General features: G+C 38.5%; 2 protein-coding genes and 1 non-coding gene across 4 annotated transcripts in view; all 3 read right to left on the bottom strand.

Annotated features, from left to right (window-relative positions):
- Positions 1-376: 376 nt before the first annotated feature.
- Positions 377-4661, bottom strand: cd83 (CD83 molecule). Its single transcript, XM_069719923.1, has 5 exons — positions 4559-4661; positions 4243-4379; positions 3357-3585; positions 2216-2319; positions 377-1985 (listed from the first exon to the last, which is right to left on the bottom strand). Exons 1-5 carry the CDS (start codon positions 4605-4607, stop codon positions 1827-1829), a joined length of 678 nt encoding a protein of 225 aa, XP_069576024.1. The 5' UTR covers positions 4608-4661; the 3' UTR covers positions 377-1826.
- On the bottom strand, positions 462-543 carry trnas-aga (transfer RNA serine (anticodon AGA)). The gene has a single exon. It is a non-coding gene; the product is annotated as a tRNA-Ser (tRNA).
- Positions 4662-12850: 8189 nt separating the features above from the next.
- The window catches only part of LOC138633587 (collagen alpha-2(IX) chain), a 24002-nt gene continuing 15584 nt past the window's right edge, over positions 12851-21268 (bottom strand). For both annotated transcript variants that reach the window (XM_069719924.1, XM_069719925.1), the window contains 12 exons: positions 20588-20641; positions 20428-20481; positions 18814-18867; positions 17755-17826; positions 17496-17531; positions 16695-16739; positions 16536-16568; positions 15703-15849; positions 15346-15522; positions 14810-14900; positions 14556-14633; positions 12851-14308 (listed from right to left, as the gene is read on the bottom strand). In XM_069719924.1, coding sequence (XP_069576025.1) covers positions 14103-14308; positions 14556-14633; positions 14810-14900; positions 15346-15522; positions 15703-15849; positions 16536-16568; positions 16695-16739; positions 17496-17531; positions 17755-17826; positions 18814-18867; positions 20428-20481; positions 20588-20641 — 1047 coding nt within the window. In that variant the 3' untranslated portion in view covers positions 12851-14102. The remainder of the gene's footprint in view (positions 14309-14555; positions 14634-14809; positions 14901-15345; positions 15523-15702; positions 15850-16535; positions 16569-16694; positions 16740-17495; positions 17532-17754; positions 17827-18813; positions 18868-20427; positions 20482-20587; positions 20642-21268) is intronic.

Raw genomic sequence — 21268 nt, 5'->3', positions numbered from 1 at the left:
TATAAGTCAAAATGTTTGCTGTCAAACGCTTTATGTAGCTGTATCAGTAACAATACCCTGTAACAAGCTGGATTATATATGTACAATTATTTTCGTTGATTTTACCATCGTGGTAATTAGCCCCCTCAGCCCCAGAAAGTAATAGAGAATCAGATAAACGAAGTAAATGGAAAAATAGAAGAAGGATGGTCAGAACCCTTTTTTTTTTAAATTTATTTATTTTATTTTTTATTAAAAAAAATACTACAACTTTATTTTGAAATTTACAGAAAGTAGTGTCATATGTAATTCCCGTTCGCGTCACATTGGAAAGAGACCTCGTTTAACATAAGTACAACAAACACGCTGGCACTTTTACACAAAGTTTCCGCTGGCACTTTTACACAAAGTTTAGTTAAGTAAGGATAAAAGACAGTAAATGTTTAAGATTAAAAAAAAAATAATAATAAAAATTTAAAAATCGTTGTCGGCAGGATTCGAACCTGCGCGGGGAGACCCCAATGGATTTCTAGTCCATCGCCTTAACCACTCGGCCACGACAACTGAACAACGAAAGGTACATCGGTACTTTTTGTACGTAAATACGGGAAAGACAGACTCCAGACATTTCCGATAAAAGAGAAATCTTTTTCAATTTGAAATATAGGACATTGTGACGTTGTTAGCATAGATGAAAGGGACCTTTATTTTTCTTATGGTCAATCCATAAATACATCTGTCTGAACTGCTACCATGGGTATTATTTAAATGAGGAATGATCAGTGTCTTTTCTTATATTTTTCACAAATAAAAGAAAAAAGTATTTTGCAGATTCTGCAGGAATTGAGATCGAATCGAAGAAGATATTTCTCTACAATGTCGAGACAGAGTGTCTGATGCATTAATAATCCTGTTATATGTTATATGTACACTACATATACAAGACACCGTTAATATGAAACCACACACTTTTCTGAAGATGAGGTTGTCGCAGGCATCCACTGCCTCCGTCCCCTTCAAACCTTTTCGTCTATTCCTTTATCAGTCCATACTGAATACTGCACTCTTAACTCTGAACTAAGATTGTAATTTCACCCTCCGTCACTTCTTTGTTTATTTATGACAACAGGATGAGGGGTCAGAAACTGGACGAATTTTTGAAATAAAACATAAAAGAAAGTGCTGCGAGTACAACATGCTGTGTGCAATGATGGGATAAGCAACACAGGCAAAGTGAGCTTCTATCTCATGTCCGCTGAAATGAAAATCATTTAAGTGGGGAATTTGTTTAGACTCAATAAAGCTGAATAAGTACCAATAATTTAAAAAAAAAATGGCCTTAAAGCAAGACAATGTTAATTCTGAAAGAAAAAAATGCACATTTGACATTTTTTCAAAGAAATAACATTCCCAGTTGCTCACTTCAACACATCTAGTCCTAGTTGATGTTTTAACGAGAGACCAGCAGCTCATCGCGCACTAATGCAACACTACACAAGCTGACAAACCAGCAGCGAGCAAGCTACCTTTCCACATGGTATCTTGCTGCCTTGCCCAAAGGCACCTCGACATGCGACCGGGAGGCACCTGCGTCACCACGCTGTGCCTCCTGACCCACAGCCGTGTGGTGACTCCTCCTCTGCGGATTGGGCGCCGGCTTCACGTCCTGTTTGACCGGTGTGATGACTGTCCATCTTCCATATTTAACTCCTGCAAGCTGCTGATCGTCCTCAGTCGACATCTTAAAGGCATCATTTGTTGGCAGTCTTTGATCGTGATTGACGGTTTCCGATGAAATCCCGAGTCATCCAGTGCAGTAATGAACTCTCTCTCTTCTAAATTTGTCTTTAAACCAAGATATGCTTCATGGCGGATGTTTTGGTTTTGGGACCCAGAGTATAGATCAACATCAAGTCCTTTTTAGTGAGCGGTTTGAGCGCTGCGTGCAATAAAGTCTCTTTTTCTATTGTCTTGTTTCTTTGTCCGAGGGTGTTCATCAAACATTTCTGCGTTGTGGACAAAAGGAAACACACGTAGATTAGAAATGAACCAACTGCGTACACAAAGCTTCAAGGATAAAGTCCAACAAATTATCATTATGTAGGTCCATTTACGTCAGGTTCTTATAGACGCTGTGTTACATGAAACCATGTAAATGATGTCATGGAACATCCTCACAAACCACAGTGTGTGTGGGTGTGTGTGTGTGTGTGTGTCAGCGTTATCCATTGCTTACATGGCTTATTAGGAAAAACAGGAGTGCTAGCACCAGCCCTCCGGTGGCGACAATAACCATGCAAGTATCTGAGGTCAGACTCACTGTGGTTTTGACAGGACAGTCTGGAAATAAAAATAGAAATCACATGTTACTCAAGTGTGAATTTAGGAACTGTGTGGTCAGAGCTCATCGAATGAACTTCTACATTTTAAAGCCTTTAGTTTCAGACAAGTTGAGACACTTTTAGTCTCGAAAATGCTGACGCAATCTTAAGAAAAAAAAAAAAGTTATTAAGTCTGGACAACATTTACTCAGAATAAGTTGAGCAAAGGTGTAAAACAAACCGAAGAAGCAGACGGCACAACTATCAGACGGATTGCTGTTCTGTTTTGTACGGGACGTTCATGGTCCCCAGAGGATGTATCAAGATGAGTTTGGATGATGCCCAGACAGACTTTCCCTCCAGCGCTGCGGTGTCGCCAATATTTGAAGTGCAGACTAAAATATTATGAAATTTGACTTGTCCCTTTCAGGATGACCGGTAACGTCTATTGTGATCCTCTGACCCGTCACCATCGGGCCAAAATCATTATTCATTGAGCACTTTATACAGAAATACCTGCAAAACTAATAACGTTCCCGTCAGCCACATCCGTACTTTGTGCTCAGCACTAAACCGAGATGGGAAACAGGGCGGACTTGCTAAACATCAGCGTTTTAGTTTTGTCACAGCGAGCATCTTGGCATGCTGATGTCGGCATTTAGCTCAAAGCACCTCTGTGGTTTAAGTACAGCCCTAAAGCTGCTAGTTTGGCTGAAGACTCTCGTTTTCCAAAAAGACACTAAAAAAAATACTTCCATCTCATTATTCTAAAGTAGGTTTGGCTGTAAATAAATAAAAAGGAAACAAACAAAAAAAAACGCTGCTCCATTCAGAAGTTGTTTGTGCTTAAAAAAAACAACGGGCGTGACTGATGACTGCAGCACTTAATGCCTTGAGCCAAAGATCCCTGTTTTGTTATGACATTGGACTCGGGAAGGTCGGGAAGTTCCCCGATTCATCCGTGAGCGTGGGAGGAAGTTTGAACAATCTGCTCGCAGAATCCGAATGAGACAAAAACCCTTCGGAGAAGCCTCGAGTGGACCTTTTGAGTTCTACCTGTCACGGTGAGGAGAATCTGTCCCTCGCGGTTCTGCTCTCCCACCGGCGCTGCCAGGAAACATTTGTAAACGGCGCTGTCGCTGCACGTCAAGTTGGACAGGATGATGTTGCGCGACTCGCCCAGAAACTGGACGTCCCTCTTCAAGCCGAAGTGCCATTTCGTCTTACCGTTGAGCAGGTCTCTGACCACGAGGCCGTTGATGAGGGGCGACGGGTTACTTTGGATCTGCAATCATCGGTACAGTGTTAAGAGTTATGCAACAGAAGGATGGATCAGAACCACATGACATAATTCATTGCTAATGAAAATTATTGTGATTTGAAAGTCATTCACGAATGAATTATGACAAATAATCTCTGGTTCAGCTTGTCAAACTTCAAGAATTGCTGTTTCTCTGTGTTTGCACTCGTCTGTGAGTTCAATATTTTTGTTTTTTGGACTGTTTGTCTATTTTTCAACGAAAACCTACATATATTTGTGTTGAAAAAGTAATGGAAATTGTCACCATTTATCTATTGTAGAACACTCTGCAGTCATTTTGAAAGCTGCTCCACAAATTAAAAAAAAAAAAAAGTTAGATTGAAGACTGCATTATGATCATTGATCTAATTTCTGACCAGAATACAGTTTACATTGGCTTACTTAAAGCACATTAAGGCGCAGGTAGTTTCCTTCAGTATTTACATGTTCTCATTGCACTGCTGGACTTCTAATAGGCTTCAAACAAAAAAATCTTGGATTATAAAAAGTAACATGAATTGTGAGGAATCAAAAGTGAAAGTAACTTAAGTGAAACGTGTTGTTCGGTTTTTCCCTGTGGGCTCAGCCTTCATAAAATCCCCTTACTGCCTTTTGACAACTGAAGAACATGGCTTTGTTTACCTTGTACCACCTCACTGTTCGGTACCGGACACCGGGTTTGACTTCAGCGGTGCACTCGAGACGTCCGTCCTCACCTTGGACGGTTTTGACCCGCGGGACGTGCTCGCGGACAGCCAGCCCCACAGAGAAGTCCACACCTGGAGAACAATACAATCCCATCATTTAGGTTTTCAGTTTTTCGATAGAAATGGCGCAAAAATGAATGCAGTAAGCAGAATCCCGTATTTAGTATTAGTTCATAAAACGTTAACTGGGACTAAACAAAACAAACAAACAAAAAAACAAAATAAATGCAGTAATACAAAAAAACACTTACACAATAATAACAGCAGAGCCGTGTTGAGAAAGTTCGGCGGTGTCATCATGACGGTGACGGAGAAGGAGGACGAAGAAGGTTTGGACAGTTTTGAACGAGTTGTCTCCGTATTTTATACTCTGAACCCGACTAACTGCAAGTCCACTTCCTTTTATTTTGTCTGAACGGGAACTCCGCCCAAACCAGAAATAGTCATTTCATTCGCACAGTTTACGCACGCCGGCTGTTTCTGCTGAGTAAATTAGTCGGTTTACACCACGCGGATAATTAATTAATCTGAACCGATTAACCTTCACCGCAACATACGTTGCTGTCTTCGTCATTAAAACTTTTGCACCATGATTTTCTCGTCGATCCTCGTTTTAAGTGAGTAAGTTTAAAACTTTTGAAGTGTCTGTTATATCTGCGTCATTACGTATGACATGTATCGTATGTATCAGATGGACGATGCGTGTGTGCCGAATTAAAAAACGGGGTCCTGCAGATTTAGGAAATATATTCGAAGCGTGTTTTCTCTCCGTAAAGACAAGGCAGGGAGATAGATTTGCGTTAAATCGATAGATTTTCATATTGCTTTTGGTAAACGTGTGGAAAAATAGCAGAAAACCTGTCTTGAAAGGTTATTTAAAATTACTTCACCAATGTTTACTATTTAAGGTGCCTCAAGCTAATGTTGATACTTGGTAATAATAGGCTTTTCTTACATCATAACAAAAATAACATTTAGTTTAGTTTCATAACATGGTGAAAGTAAAAGCTGGCCCTCGGGACTCCCCTAGGTTTCCTACAAGAGGTAATTTCCAAGAGGAAGTAGATGCTGTTACTTGAAAATTCCAGGAAGTGCTGTTTCATCACTGTTCCCGGTGGTAGTTACACTTGTAAATCTTCCACAAAACAAAAATAAAGAACTGAATCTTGCCAAAGGTCCAGGTGGAGTCCCAAAAAGATGTGAAAGATAAAAGCAGATTCTGGAGCACAGATATTTAGATTTGACAGGTTTTTCCAAAGAGAGAGAATTTGACACAATCGCTGCCCGGATCTCAGAGAAATAACATGAGGCAGGGAGAAGTAAACAGAAGCTAAAAAGGGGTTTTTAACATCCAAAACATCTCTTCTTTGCATTTTTCCAGTTTTGGGGGGATGTGCGAGGAGCAGCGCCGAGGTGACGGAGCACAACGCCTCATTTTCCTGCTGTGATAGGCCCTCTACACTCAAGTTCGACCCCTCTCTCTCTCTCTCTCTCTCTCTCTCTCTCTCTCTCTCTCTCTCTCTCTCTCTCTCTCTCTCTCTCTCTCTCTCTCTCTCTCTCTCTCTCTCTCTCTCTCTCTCTCTCTCTCTCTCTCTCTCTCTCTCTCTCTCTCTCTCTCTCTCTCTCTCTCTCTCTCTCTCTCTCTCTCTCTCTCTCTCCTCTCTCTCTCTCTCTCTCTCTCTCTCTCTCTCTCTCTCTCTCTCTCTCTCTCTCTCTCTCTCTCTCTCTCTCTCTCTCTCTCTCTCTCTCTCTCTCTCTCTCTCTCTCTCTCTCTCTCTCTCTCTCTCTCTCTCTCTCTCTCTCTCTCTCTCTCTCTCTCTCTCTCTCTCTCTCTCTCTCTCTCTCTCTCTCTCTCTCTCTCTCTCTCTCTCTCTCTCTCTCTCTCTCTCTCTCTCTCTCTCTCTCTCTCTCTCTCTCTCTCTCTCTCTCTCTCTCTCTCTCTCTCTCTCTCTCTCTCTTTTTTTTTTTTTTTTTTTTTTTTTTTTTTTTTTTTTTTTTTTTTTTTTTTTTTTTTTTTTTTTTTTTTTTTTTTTTTTTTTTTTCTCTCTCTCTCTCTCTCTCTCTCTCTCTCTCTCTCTCTCTCTCTCTCTCTCTCTCTCTCTCTCTCTCTCTCTCTCTCTCTCTCTCTCTCTCTCTCTCTCTCTCTCTCTCTCTCTCTCTCTCTCTCTCTCTCTCTCTCTCTCTCTCTCTCTCTCTCTCTCTCTCTCTCTCTCTCTCTCTCTCTCTCTCTCTCTCTCTCTCTCTCTCTCTCTCTCTCTCTCTCTCTCTCTCTCTCTCTCTCTCTCTCTCTCTCTCTCTCTCTCTCTCTCTCTCTCTCTCTCTCTCTCTCTCTCTCTCTCTCTCTCTCTCTCTCTCTCTCTCTCTCTCTCTCTCTCTCTCTCTCTCTCTCTCTCTCTCTCTCTCTCTCTCTCTCTCTCTCTCTCTCTCTCTCTCTCTCTCTCTCTCTCCTCTCTCTCTCTCTCTCTCTCTCTCTCTGACTGTGAAATCACCTGGAGTGCCAATAACATGGTATGAAATAACCCAAAGTCCATACATAGAGCTCTGTTTCGACGCCAGTAAAATGTGACGACTGACAGTTTATGTTTCAGCTGTGATTTTTTTTTTTTTTTTTTCCATGAAAAGTTCGATGACACGTAAAAGGAAAGAAACTTGACCTGCTTACCAGACTACCCTTTGTTTTCCCAAATTAAAAGCAAACTTCTTTCGTTCATTTCTTTTGACATGAGCTAAAATGGTAGGTAGGTAGGTAGGTATATACTTTATTAATCCCCGAGGGGAAATTTTTTCGCCACAGCAGCATACATACAGGAGCAATAATAGAAACAATAGAATAAAATAATAATAGAATAGAATAATAGAATAGAAAAGCAATAAAATATAAAATGCACAGTACATACAGTATATATACAGTACATTAAATATCTATATATATTATATACAACAAACCAATAAACACAGTCAACATATATATATATATATAATATACATACAATATACAAGCAGCCAAGAAACACAGTCAACAGTGTTATTGTACTGTTGACTGTGTAAAATGATCTCATAATTAAACCTGCGTGGTTATATTTCACTGAGAGTTCCCTTAAAATTTGTTTTTATTAAAAAATGTTGGCCATAATATCAGTTGATCGGGTCTCCACTTCGGTAAAACAAACTAAAATATCTCAATAACTGTCTTATCGATTGTCATGAAATTTCATACCGACACTTACGTTCCCCAGAGGATGATCCTTGCCGACTTTAGTGAACTCCTAACGTTTCCTTTTGCTTAATAATCGCGATTCAAAATTGTAATTTGTCTGGTGCTCGGTTTTATACCCAAACACCTGCGAAAACTCATGACATTCCCATCAGCCTCACTCTGAACTGTTAGTGCTTACTGGCCGCATGCTAACACACTAAACTACACTGGTGAACCTGCTAACTATCAGACTGTTAATGAAGCATTATTTTGAGCATTTTACCACGCTACCATTAGCATTTAGACGGTCTCCTAAATCAATCCCTATTCTCTATATAGTGAACTCCTATTACCATCTCACTTTGTAAAATTCCTACTGCAGCAAGCACACCCGTTTCTGACAAGCCGACTGTTTAATGCCCTTCATTTGACCTGTTGCGTGACACTCACACAGTCAACCAGAAGTAAGGGTCATTGATAGACATGTTAAAGACACAAAACCCGCCTGTTCTTAGAGCTCCAGAGAAAACCTGCAGAGACGAGATGAAAAACTACGTTGAGATGGTTAAAACAAACAAACAAACAAACACAAAAAAAAATCTTCTTGTGGATATCAACACTGCAAATAAATCGCTAGAAAAGTGAAAAATATGTGACCTTTAAAAATAACTTATTTTAGGGGTACCCGCAAAGGAACCAGTAGTTTCGTTAAATGTTCGTAAAGTAACTTTGTTTTGCGTTTTGTTTGTTCTCACAGCCCATCGCCAGCTACACCGATGAGCACGATGAACAGTGCGAAGCTCCGTGCCAGAAGATCGAAAATGGCCAGATGTTCCTGGGTGAATGTCTGACCGTATATGCTATCAGCACCTGCACCGATGTATGTCACCCACTTTTTAATATTGAAACTAACTCAGCCCCCATCTTCGGGAGAGAATCGCATCACGTGAAGTCGTATAAACTCTTCAATTGGGATCTTATTGTCACTCATCTGTTCACAGGAGGAGACGGGTATGATCAGAGAGGAAAACACCAACTACGCTGCCCTGGCGTGCTCTCGTGCGTATTCTAAAGGTGAGTCCCGTTAGGGTAAAAACACGCTTTTAATTCATGTTAACATGTCAAATTTCCCAACAGTCCAATAGGTGTTGGGTTATACTTTGAGACTAATGCTGTGTCAGCATCTGTCTCTACAGTTGAGGATGAAATGATTCTTTAATTTTATGGGAAGTAAAAGTCTGACCCCGCTGCTGCGCTAACTTTGTTATTCTTCATTGCCCTTGCAGTCTTCGATGGTGTAACTCTGCTGGCTGTGGTGGTCGGTGGATTGTTAGTGAGGTGACGTGCTGAGTCGTCGTCTTCTTCAGCTGGTGATGTCTAACGGCTCTTTACTGTGCAATTAACCTTCGGTTGCCTTCGTAAAGGGACTGTCTACATTTTTCCTCGCTACTCTTTGCACTTTAACCGACGTAGATGTTTTTAGATTCCATATTTCATATTATCTTTTATTAGTATAGAGCATCTACAATATTTATCAAACCTATGCACTTCCATGCACACCAGTCTTTTATTGTCACTTTCTTTCAATATATTTTCACTCGTGTGTCTCTCTCAGGGCCGTATTTAAGAAACCCACTTTATTAACAATTATTCTGCAAGTCAAGTCATTCACTATTTATGTGTACAAAATATCTCAAACGTCAAACTGCTATCTGCTAATCCCACCACCTACGCTCCATTTTGATATTGAATTGAATGAAAATATTGAATTTAATTGAATTTAAATATTTAATTAAATTCGATATTTCATTTTATGACACTTTTTTTAACTTTGATATAGAATGTTTGAGGTACTATCGACAACTTTTAATACCAATGAATTGATTCAAATACATTTACAAGTCAGTTTTAACACACTAATCAACATGTGAGCCAGAACAGTGGGTAAATACAGCCCTCAGAGTTCACACCAAATAAATGACATTTACCTCAGATCGACTCAGCTGGATCAAACCAACAGTTAGGAAGAATTTTTTTTTATTTTTTTTATAGTGAAATCCACTGTGGAGTTAATGAAGATCAGCAATGCTAGAAAATATCTACCTTCCCCAAAACAATAGCAGCTGAAGCTTATGGGTATTGTAGTATTATCGTTTTAGTATAATAGGATTGTAGGGAGTAATAATAAAGTGTTTACATAAAGATGCTTTGTAAATTTAATGTTTACAAACCAACTGAGGTATCATGGTTAGCTGGTGTTCATTGTTAACAGATTACCTGCCAAAGAAGTCCTACTTCTCACATTTCGATGTGGTGCTATAAATTCAGGGCATGAGGGAACACATTGGAGTGATTAGTTTGTTTTCGATCAGAAAAATGTGCCACTGATATAAAATGAATGAATGAATGAATGAATGAAGGAAGGAACATGTGGTACCACATTTTATATTAACAACAGCATCAGTCCCACTGTAACCTGAATGTACTTGAAGGAAGGTCAGAGAATGTCGGAGCAGAAAAGAGCATCTGGGGTTTAATTGGACGTTGAGTCAAGAGGATACCGGTAGAACCAGACCAGAAGAAGAATCTCACTGGTAGTTTACAAACGTCCCAAAACAGATTAAACTAAAAAAAAAAAGTCACAAGACTATAAAACTAAAATGAACATTGAAGCTGCTTTACTTTTTACGCTGCTTTTTCTCGTTGATCTCGGCCGGCAAACCAAATTGTATTAGTTCTGTAACAACACAGAGGTACGAAGCAGATACTCAAGTAATATTAATTTCCACTCTACTTTGTATTAAACTGATGATACCTGAGGTGCTAATGGATGTGGAACTATGTTCTCTTTACCAAGTTAATGCTTAAATTTACTTTAACACTTCAACTTTTAGCTCTTGAGATGTTAATACTTGCTGCTTATTTACATTATTGACATTTAAAACATTTTTTGACCGTTAACAGACAAAAGAGTAATTGAAAACTCTGGCAGATTGGTGAAATTAACCTGCAATTGATGAAAATAATTGTTATTTACTGCCAGCTTTAGGCCAGAATTGAATGAATTTCATTAATAGTTTAGGCTGTTTAAAAAAAAAAAATACTTGAACTTTCTAAGTTCTAAACTTTTACAATATTTTCTAACAGTATTTAGACTAAACAAGTGATTGAGAATTTTTTTTAAATTAATCTACAATCCACCCTGTAGATAGCTGATGCTATTGGTACACAGCCAGTGGATGACACCATTGACTGATAAATTCCCCAAATCAACACTGAATGTAAGGTACTTAAATCCAGCTCTTCCACCAAAAAGTTCTGGTTCTTGAACTGGTTATACCCCAGACCAGTTGAATCACCTTGCCGACGAGTCCACGTTTCCACTTTAAATCTCTTGCTGTCACTTATCAATAATTTAATAATATATATAATATATAATAATTTAATTCAGGAATTAAAGCTCTAATGATGCTCTTTTTCGCCTCATGATTATCTCTCATCTTTTAAAAATCATCTGGCATTAAGCTATTAAGTTATGTGACCTTTATTGAGGTACTGTACGCTCGTTTCAACACTGGCGGGTGATAATAACAGCAATACTCTAATCAAAAGCATTGGAAAGCTCTACTGAAGGAACAAAACAGATCTGTTATCTGTAATAACTGTTATTACAGAACAAATCTGTAATGTTGGCTTTTGGTTGTTTATTTTTTATTTTTTTTATTTTTTTACTGTGGTCAGTTTTACTTTCCTCCAACAAAACTGGCAAAAAAAACTGAAAAAAAAACCTACCTGAACAAACCTAACCAAGCACAACTTCATATCGCTGTACTGTTTTATGATTTTTAAATCTTTATTATGAATAATGTGAATATGTGTAATCATGAATCTTTTGTATCACCCCCCATTGCAAGACAGTCTGTCTGTGTATGCTTTATTAGTGTTATTTCAAATACATTAAGGACCAAAACTCTTGTGCAATTCTTCTGGTGTTGTATCTCAAATTGTTGTCCCCAATTGTTTTCCCCGAGTCCGTTGATAGAAGCAGTCTTTAGGCATTTACCGGTCTCAGTTGATTTTTATTAAGCGTAGTTTACAAGATATCTTGCATAGCATACAAGACATCTTGGAGAGCCCAACATCAACCTGAGGTCTCTTTGTTGGAGTCTGACCTCCCCTTTCCGGCACATACACTTATACTATACTACACTGTTGACTGTGTTTCTTGGTTGCTTGTATATTATATGTAAATTATATATATAGATATATACTGTACCGTATGTATATATATATATATGTTGACTGTGTTTATTGGTTTGTTGTATATAATATATATAGATATTTAATGTACTGTATATATACTGTATGTACTGTGCATTTTATATTTTATATTTATATTTTTTATTTTGTTGCTTTTCTGTTATATTATTCTATTCTATTATTATTTTATTCTATTGTTTCTATTATTGCTCCTGTATGTATGCTGCTGTGGCGAAAAAAAATTCCCCTCGGGGATTAATAAAGTATATACCTACCTACCTACCTATAGGAAGAGGCGTTACCTACGTTGTGGCGGGAACATTTGCATAGTATGTTTGTCTCAGTACTTTTCCACTGTCCTCAGTTTGAACCACATCCCCCTTTTGATCTGATAGTGAGTTGCACCCTACTGTGACCCCGACGTGATAAGTTCCTGCATAAGCAATGTGTTCTACAATGCTTACAGTCAGTATGTATTTTGTGCTTCTGTGCTAGGATATGTTTACAACAATACAACACATATATATATATCATATCATATTACTTACATATAGGTCGTACCATCACTACCAATCTTAAGGTGTAGACAAAAGGCTGTGTATGTAAATGTGAGTGATACTGCTTGGCCAAACCAAAAGGTCACAGTAGGAGGTCTGCAACCTGTGGGGTCACATACAGTTGTTCTTTGAGGTATTATCAGACGGCTGTCTGGAGGACTCCAGGGGGTGAAGGAAGACAACCCCCACCTCCACCAACCAACAAAAGATACATCAATACACATAACATTTTGGTGGAAGTCAACCAAAATTATATTGTATTAGTGTACAACATATGAGCCCTCATATGCACTAAGCAGATCTATATTCCACACTGGTCATGTAACTTATTTAAAGTTAGGAAAAATAAACTGTTTAAAAAGAAAAAAAAAAATCTACTCTGAATTCTGTCTAATTTATCGAAATAAAGATTCTTGCTTGTTGTTTGGTGATTAATTTAGCAGTAAAACGTTAATATTTTTTTTGTAAAAACACAAATTTAAACCCATGAATATTAAAATGTGTTTTTATTTGTGTATGTTGGTAGAATTTTAATCCAGATGTAGCAGATGCAATAATTTTATAACAGGAATGGCGTCAGTGACAATCATGACAACAGTTAGCATGTTTCTCAGGAGGCTTTTTGCACAGTTTGTTGTGCTGAAAAATTGTTTTAACTTATTTTTTTAGTGAAGGAGATTTTTTTTTTTTTAATGTCACCTTAAATACACAACATCTGTTGCTACTGAGAACTTTCAGATTTATTTTGAAAAAAAAGTATGAACTCTGCTCTTTATACCATTTTGAGCTAAATTGCATTTGTAATAAATACAGTAGTTGATCATAATTTTCTATCCTCTCCTCCTCGTGTCACATTAATTTTAAAGCTCCGTGTTTTGAACATTACAAAATTTAAAGTTACTGTGAATGTGTCTTTTCAGCCACACAGAGTTTTACTTTTAACTGGAATTTATTTTCTTAAATTTTCAACAAACTAGATAAAAATGCATCTGCTTGCATTTATACAGTATATGTCTTGATAATTTCCAAGAACAAAGTCCTGCAGTCAAATCTTTGTGTTCTTGGTATCCATGCCTGCAATAATCTGAGTAATTTGTTTCTGTCAACTAGTTGTCGTTTAGTTTATTTTCTATTCAAATCAGATAACGGTGAAAATTTATCGATCTGAAACCAAGCTATTTCTGTGATTATTTTTGAGAATAATTTTCCCAATCAAAAGCATAACCAATTTTAAAAATGGGATGACCGAAAAACTGAAGACTCATTAAAAATACATCAGTTTATCTGAAACATGTTTCAGAGCACAGTACATGTATTTGAGAATCTTTACAAAATATTTACATAGCATTATATATTTATTTATACTTTGGGTACCAGAGAAAAGAAAAAAACTAAACCGAAGGAAGTAATCAGTGGGGAATAATTGACTATTGTTTTATCAAGTCATAACACATTAAACTGAAATATTCCCAGTAAAAATCGTAGCAGAATTTGGATATTTATGAAGTATGACGTTCACTTGAAGCCTTGTGTGGCTCAGGTGGGCGTTTTTTGTTGGTTTGATTCCAACACGGAGTTCAACATTTCTCAGCGGAGCGCCACACGGTACTATACTTAATCCGCTGACATTTTCATCACAGCTTTTAAACAAACCGTTGTCATGAATGTATATAAAATATTTTTTTGCGCCATTTAAACCCAGTTCCTCTTCTAGTATTGAGATGAACCGTGACCAGGTGATTCTCAGAGACTCATAGCGGTCCTTGCCGCCCGTGTTCAGGTTCAGATTTTTGAACTCCCAGGTCTTTTCACTAGACCCTGCTCTTTGCGCATCACCGGCGCGTGAATGCTGCAGTCCCGCGCCTCGCAAAATCCCGGCACGCCTGCGTTCCCAATCGTTCCAGATATGCCCATCGGACCGGGGAAGCCACCAGGCCCGCGGGGACCCTCCATGCCATTTTTGGGTTCTCCTGGGTGACCCGGAAAACCTGGGAGAGGTAATTATAACATTTATAAGATGGTACAATAATTATTAGAAATCCTGGCCCCTTATTAAGGGAGGAAACGGTATCAAATACAAGTGGAGAGCCTGGCAGAAAATGTCCCTCTGAATTAAGGTTACGTGAATTTTATACCCTAATTAGAGAAGCAAACAGAAGCTCACTAAAGTCAAAGTTATGTTTTCATTATGAATCTTCTAAATGACTGACTGCGGGGAGAGGAACAGCGTCATACCTCTGAGTCCTTGTGGTCCGTCGGGTCCCGGCAGGCCTTTACCTGAATCTCCTGCAGTGCCTTTACCTCCCTTCTGACCTGTTAAGAAAAACAAAAACATCGTGTAGGAAAGTTTGGGACTTACAGGAAATAAAAATCCATTCATATTAACAGATAGGAACAATAAGAATTCCCAAATGTAAGGTCATTTACGTGGAGACTTATTTTACAATTTTATACGTCATTATGAGTGAGGTTTGAAAAGATGATCTCACCTCCGTCACCCAGCGCTCCCTCCTGTCCATCCAGTCCTCTGTCGCCTTGAACACCTCTGGATCCTTTTGTTCCTGCTTTTCCTGCTTTACCCTGATAGATGGAGGCAGAAATGATGGTAAATTATTCATGAAATTCAGCCTTTTTACACAAAGTTTAAGGATATGAAATCACAGAGCAACTTATGTTCAGATATCCTCATGATATGACAACAACGGCTTCAGAGTTCTCATGATCTCGTCTGAGATGCAGCGCAAGATGACATTGTTATATAAAGTTTGAGGAGAAATAGAGTACATTTCAAAAAGCAGAATTTAATTTATCTATGGTATTATAACAAGCTTCATATTTTGCAAAATCTTACAGATAACTTACAACAGGGTCCCTCGAAGGTAAAATAGCTGAAAACTGACATTTCATTGTTCTTTTAAAAAAAAAAAAAAAAAAACTTTGTTTGTTGTTCAAAATCTATTATCCGAACATCAGCAGAAATGAGTCTTTCTCTCCATCACTGCTGCGAACCAGGACTGGGACTTACACTTTTGCCTGGCGGCCCCGCTTGTCCTCGGGCTCCTGGGGGCCCGATGAGTGTCCGGTTGTTGACGGGACAGCCCTGGGAGCACTTAGCTTGGATTGAGGAGGCGTACTGGGAGATCTGGGCCATGACCACGCCTCTGCAGAGCTGCAGGACCTGCTCATCAGTCAGACCAGGACCCTGTAGGGCAAAAAAAAAAAAAAAGAAGAAAGAAAACTGATGTGATTTTTCTTCATTTTATGGTTGTAATCTTATCAAAGTACAAAGTTCATTTTAAAACTCCTTTGACAGAAAAAGGGTTTTAAAATTCCAACATGAACTGTGGTTTTGAAGGTCCGCACTCATGCAGATGTAACTCACAGATGGACCCAGCAGTCCTTTAGGTCCCGCTTTGCCTTCAACTCCCGGGTCACCGATGGCGCCACGCTGTCCTCTGGTCCCCGGGATGCCGGGCGGTCCACCGGGGCCCGGGACACCGTTACGACCTCCTGCGCCTTTCGGTCCACGCTGTCAAAGAAGATGGCCGAGAGGAAGAAGCAAAGAAGTAACGACATTGTCCCTTTTAGATTATAACTATTTATACTTTAAATAACATATAGTGTAACTGGTCCACACTTTGTACGTTCTGTTCTTACAATGTGTGAGAGCTGCTTTACATTTTGTATAGATCCATTAGAAACGTTTTTTGACTTTGGTTTGGGAGATCTTGAGGCCTGACATCCCCCCACCTCAGCAGCTGTTCACTGCTAGTCGGACCTGATCAGTTATAAATAACTATGGCTTTGGTTTCAGTATTGGAAAATGGAAAAATGTTCAGGTGTTTGTATTATTTGCGCTGTATACTGCAATAAAAAAATTTTTTTAAAAAACCTCAACGATTTGAATACATGGGAATATGAGGCATGCATTATGGAAATCAGACCAAATTGTTTATTTTTGTGAGTATTTTGTCTTCAAAGTTGAAAGGTATTTTGCACCTTCTCTAAAGTTGTTTTGGACGTTTAGTTTGAATAATTTGAAGCTACAAAGAAGTGTGTAATAAGTGAGATGCCTACGCGTCTGTGTTATGCGTCAGACATTCTGTATTATAGACGACTTTGTAAAGCCTGGCATCGAGCAGAGCCCGTGTTGTTTCAGGAAACTGTATTTCTATGACGTCGATGGAAACATTTTTATTTAAACAAAGTAACAACCTGTCCTTTGTCTCCATGATCACCCACGCTTCCCTGAAAGGTAAGCAGAAAGAGGAACAAACTCGTCAGAGAGTAAATCCCACAGGTGTAGGAAGAGGAAATGAAACGGAGACGTGGAACGACAGTTTCATCAACCTGATTGCAAACAGGTGAAATTACCTTTTGTCCTTCTCCTCCTTTAATGCCCTTCTTCCCTACAGCACCCTGATGGGGTGAAAAGAAAAACAACAAATGTGAGAACAAACAAGGAAGTTGCAGAGGTTTCATAAAAAAAACCAAAAAAACAATGGCAGCTGACTGACTTCTTGAAAAACAAGAAAGATGAGTTTAAAAAAAGATGTCAGCAGATGACGGGAAATACCCGTCTGCGTTATAGTTGGGTCATGCACTGTTATGTTGGAGATGGCCTTCACGAGACCATGTCAGACATCATACACATACACAACAACAGTAGAGCTGAAGTTTTAACTGCAGGATTTTTTTTTTTTTTTTTTAAATAAGCAACAATAGGATATTTGATTTTAATGAATCTGTTTAAAATTTAAATTGTTTAAATGGTTCCTGTCAGCATTAGATATGCTTATAGTTCGACACAAATCTAAAATGAATTCATGTTCATTTATGTAATTCAAAAAGTGGCTTTGATTCTCAGTCTGAATGTGTTCAATTAGAAAAAGATCAAATTTCTCTTTTTTTTTTCTTTTTAATTTGGCAAGTTTTTATTCTTTTTTTTTAATTAACCATCTACATGACTTCATGAAATACTTAAAGGGCCGAAGTGAGACGTTTAGTTGACCCTGGTTTTATATGTCATTGTGTGTCTGGCTGTTTGTGATAAACACACACGAGATCATAAACTACTAAAACTCTACTTCACTTAAATAAACTTCACTTTAGTTTTCTTTTAACTTGTCTTATTCCAACACTATTTCACAGTGTTTAAAAAAAAAAAAAACTCACCATTTCACCGTCGGGGCCCGTTTCACCTTTGGCCCCCTGGATGAAAAATATGAGTTAAACACACAACCTCACAAGGTTTCATGGATTACAGGTTTCCAGGACAACAAATGTGATAGAACGACCAAATCAAAAAAAAAAAATCAACAAAAGTCAACAAATGAAAAATGTAAAATGACACGATTATAACAAACAGCTAAAAATCCGAAGTCAGAATTGTGGAAACCTAAGATATTCATGCATGCTATGTATGTATACACACTGTCTGGGCCTGGAGGCCCTTCGGGCCTAGTTTTCCTGGTATTCCAGTGTCTCCTTGCTCTCCTCCAGCTCCCTGTTGGACAAACCAACAGAAAAGTAGATAAGTTTACATTGTGTATATATCCTTGATTTGGTTTTGCCATTGTCATACAGGTATCTCTCCTTTCTTCTCTTTTTACAGACCAGTGGTATATAGGAACTGCATATAGTATGTTTAACCCAAAATAAAGTGCAACACATGGTTTATGTACATGTATTGTGATAATATTGGCGTAACAATGGATATTAAAGATTGTTTTTGTATTTCTTGAATAAAATGCTGCCATATAAATAAAATCCTGATGGATCCTGACTGTACTGAAAATAAAAAAACGGAACAGTCTTTCTTTATTTGTTGTTGACATCAGAGTGAAACATGACCTCTCGTCTGGACGGGGTCAGATTGTTTCCAAGAGAAGCTTCGCTGCCTTTCACTTCCCTTTATAAATCCACGAGAAATAAACTGACATTATAAAGAGACACATGGCAAATGTCACAAATTCCCTGACCTTGTAAATACCAAAGATTTGATTAAGTTTGCAGACTTTTTTCTACATTAAATTGTGGGACTTCCCGGACATCGATAAATGAAAGAGATTAATCAAATGCGAGGCGGTCGAGGTCACGATGCCTAGACATTAACTGGCAAGTATGAGCCAAACTCCAAAACATGTTTGTAATGCAGGTTTTCTGTTATCTCACTTCCTGGTCGCCTCCAAGGAAGATAACCCTGGTGGATGATTTTTTTTTTTTTTTTTTTTTTTTTCCAAAGACAACTTTGAATATGTGTCCAGAAAGAACCCAAAATGTTGAATATGAATATGTAACTAGTTTACCGATTAATGGGTTTAAATGACATTCAGGGGACAGTTGATTTATTTCCTATGATTACATCAATAGTGTATGTGGATATTTGAAGTGATTCATTATATTTTGTATATATTGGTGATGATTAATTGGATAAATTGATAAACAACGTAACAGAAGGAAACAGAGAAGGCTCTGGGTGCCGCTCACTCACCACAGCGCCAACTCTGCCCCGACGTCCTCCGACACCACGATCCCCTTTATTGCCCTGCAGGAAAAGAACAGGGTTCAATCTGAGTTCATAATGGCGTATTTTTCATTTTTGAACACATAACTCATTTTTTAACTCACCTTGCTGCAGCGTGTCACATCATTTTGTAAACAGTGGGTCTGGGTGTTTTGGCGGGCACCACATGCTGCCAGTGTGCTGCGGTTTAGGCTACCATATCAAAACAATTGCATCACTTCCCGTGTGATGATTTACTTTGAAACACCACAGCATGTTGTATGGACAACAATAATTATAGGGAGAGGGTGAGGTCCTATCAGGGTGTTTCTAGACAAATATAAGTGACTCGTACACTTTTCCCAGTTGAATCATCACTACAAACAATGAGACAATGAGAAAAAGATAAGCCCTTTGGATAAATTCATCATTTTAGGTAGGTAGGTAGGTATTTACTTTATTAATCCCCGAGGGGAAATTTTTTCAAAATAAATTTTTTTCAATAAAATGTCAATTTAGGTTTCGGTTTCTGGATCAGTTCGGCAGAAAATACTGCTGTATTTTGTTCCCACTTGCGGCAATGACACATTTTGAACATGCAACTCTGTTAACTTCATTGAAATAGCCACTGAGGCTCATGGGTATTGCAGTAGTCAGTGGCAATTTTCCAGTGCAGAAAAGAATTATATTTTAGACACAATAATTGAATATTTAGAACTGATGGCTTTAATGTAACTACATAATATTGATAAATAGTCTCAAAGGCTTGTTTTTTCTTCCTGTGAAGGGCTCCTTGCACAGTTGAAATATGGTATCAATCAAATATGTAAAATGCACATCTCCTTTAAAACAGCCCAAGATGCACTGTAGTGTTTCCGTGTAATAATGCGCCTTTATTTTTCTAGGAAGTGACACATCCTCAATAGGACAGAAATGTGTCAAAGGAGGGGAGCGACAGAAGACAAGAGGAGCGAGGGTGAGTAACCATAACGGATCTAATACCTTCTTTATGTACACAAGATAAATTCATCAATTTATAACCTGAACTACAAACATATATTGACTAAAAAGTCACTGTCAATAGTTCTATATATTAGAAAAAAAAAATCTTTTTATTATTCCTGAAGTAACATGTCACAAAACAGGAGAAAAATGTATCTCGGGTATTTCATTGCTTTCAGTTTTACAATCCAAAAGGTCTTGTGTTGAAGTTTTATGCAGTTTAACTAATGAGCAACTGCAACACCAGGATTTATAGTGTTTGCATATAATGTGATGCCTCACCCTATTTAACCTTCATCATGCAGATTACATTTGGTATGTCCTGCAGCTGTCTTTTAGTCTGAGATTTGTTGGCCCTATATAGAAGCGACCAAAGGGGCATTCCCACATGACACTTGTGGTAGTGTTGCTATCTTCCCCCCTCCCACACGAATAAAAGCCCCAGCGAACATGAGAACATCTCCCACAACAAAGTCTTCACTGTCATGATTCTTGTTTGGTGGTGGCAGAGAAACTGTATCTAAGCTATGAAAAACAAAACTGAACTACAACAGCGAGCATCAATAAAGTGCTCTATCTTATCTGTTTGTCTATTGTTACCTTGGCACCAAACGATCCAGGCTCTCCGATCACCCCCGGGACTCCTAGAGGACCCTGAGGAGGCAAATAGAAGGTATAAAGGGAAGTTTGCAGATCCAGGGTAAAAACAGATGACTGGACAGTTTGTAAAGATTTGTTACTCTAAATTGAATGCGCTCACATCTTCTCCGGGGTCACCGTCACTGCCTGAAAAGCCTTCATTACCTTTAGTGCCCTGAAAGGAAGAGAGGAAGAAAGAAGAATATGATGAAAGGTTTAAAGCACAACAGGCTGAGCTCTCTACATCCACTGGATGCTGTGAAAGTTATGTATGTTGGTAAAGTACCTTTGGTTTGTAAATGTTTACTTTGTGCTGTAATACCTTCTGCAGAACATCCTACGGAGAATATTTATTGCGCAAACAATTACTGCAAAGTTTCAAGATCCCCCATTTATGGCGGAGATTTGTTGCATTTGCATTAATTACTGCGATCACAAGATTTCCTGGAGGGACTGATATGACTGAAAATGCATGTTTTAAAGCCCAGATCCTGACTCCTGTGATGTTGGTGCCTCATCCATCCCCTCCCCACATGTGAAACACTGATTCCAGTGTGGCTTTTTACTTTTTAGGTGATTTCTTGCCTGACAACGAGACGACTCTGATTTTGGCGGATTACTTGTGCTGCATGTTGCAGATCTTCCTGAACTGTGTGAACATTTAGTTTGATGTCATGATAATAAGATAACAGATGAAGTTACCAGTAGTGTTAAGCCTGTTGGTTTTTAAGTAGGAGATAAGTTCTGCTTACGGTTGATTTCAGTGCCGCCATCAGATGTTGGCCTGATATGCGATTTGGAT

This window comes from Brachyistius frenatus, unplaced genomic scaffold (assembly GCF_029030835.1).
Source record: "Brachyistius frenatus isolate BFR_SWC_R1_liver_20210118 unplaced genomic scaffold, ASM2903083v1 Contig_227, whole genome shotgun sequence".
Taxonomy (NCBI): domain Eukaryota; kingdom Metazoa; phylum Chordata; class Actinopteri; family Embiotocidae; genus Brachyistius; species Brachyistius frenatus.
The sequence above is the reverse complement of the archived record's forward strand: the minus strand, read 5'-3'. Positions and strand labels throughout refer to the sequence as shown.

Bases quoted from the DNA above. Each gene is read 5' to 3' on its own strand.
- cd83 (XM_069719923.1), bottom strand. From the start codon at position 4,607: ATGATGACACCGCCGAACTTTCTCAACACGGCTCTGCTGTTATTATTG. The intron at 4,380-4,558 runs GTAAGTGTTTTT...ATTGTTCTCCAG, and splicing joins GGCTCTGCTGTTATTATTGT to GTGTGGACTTCTCTGTGGGG. The intron at 3,586-4,242 runs GTAAACAAAGCC...CGATGATTGCAG, and splicing joins GAACAGTGAGGTGGTACAAG to ATCCAAAGTAACCCGTCGCC.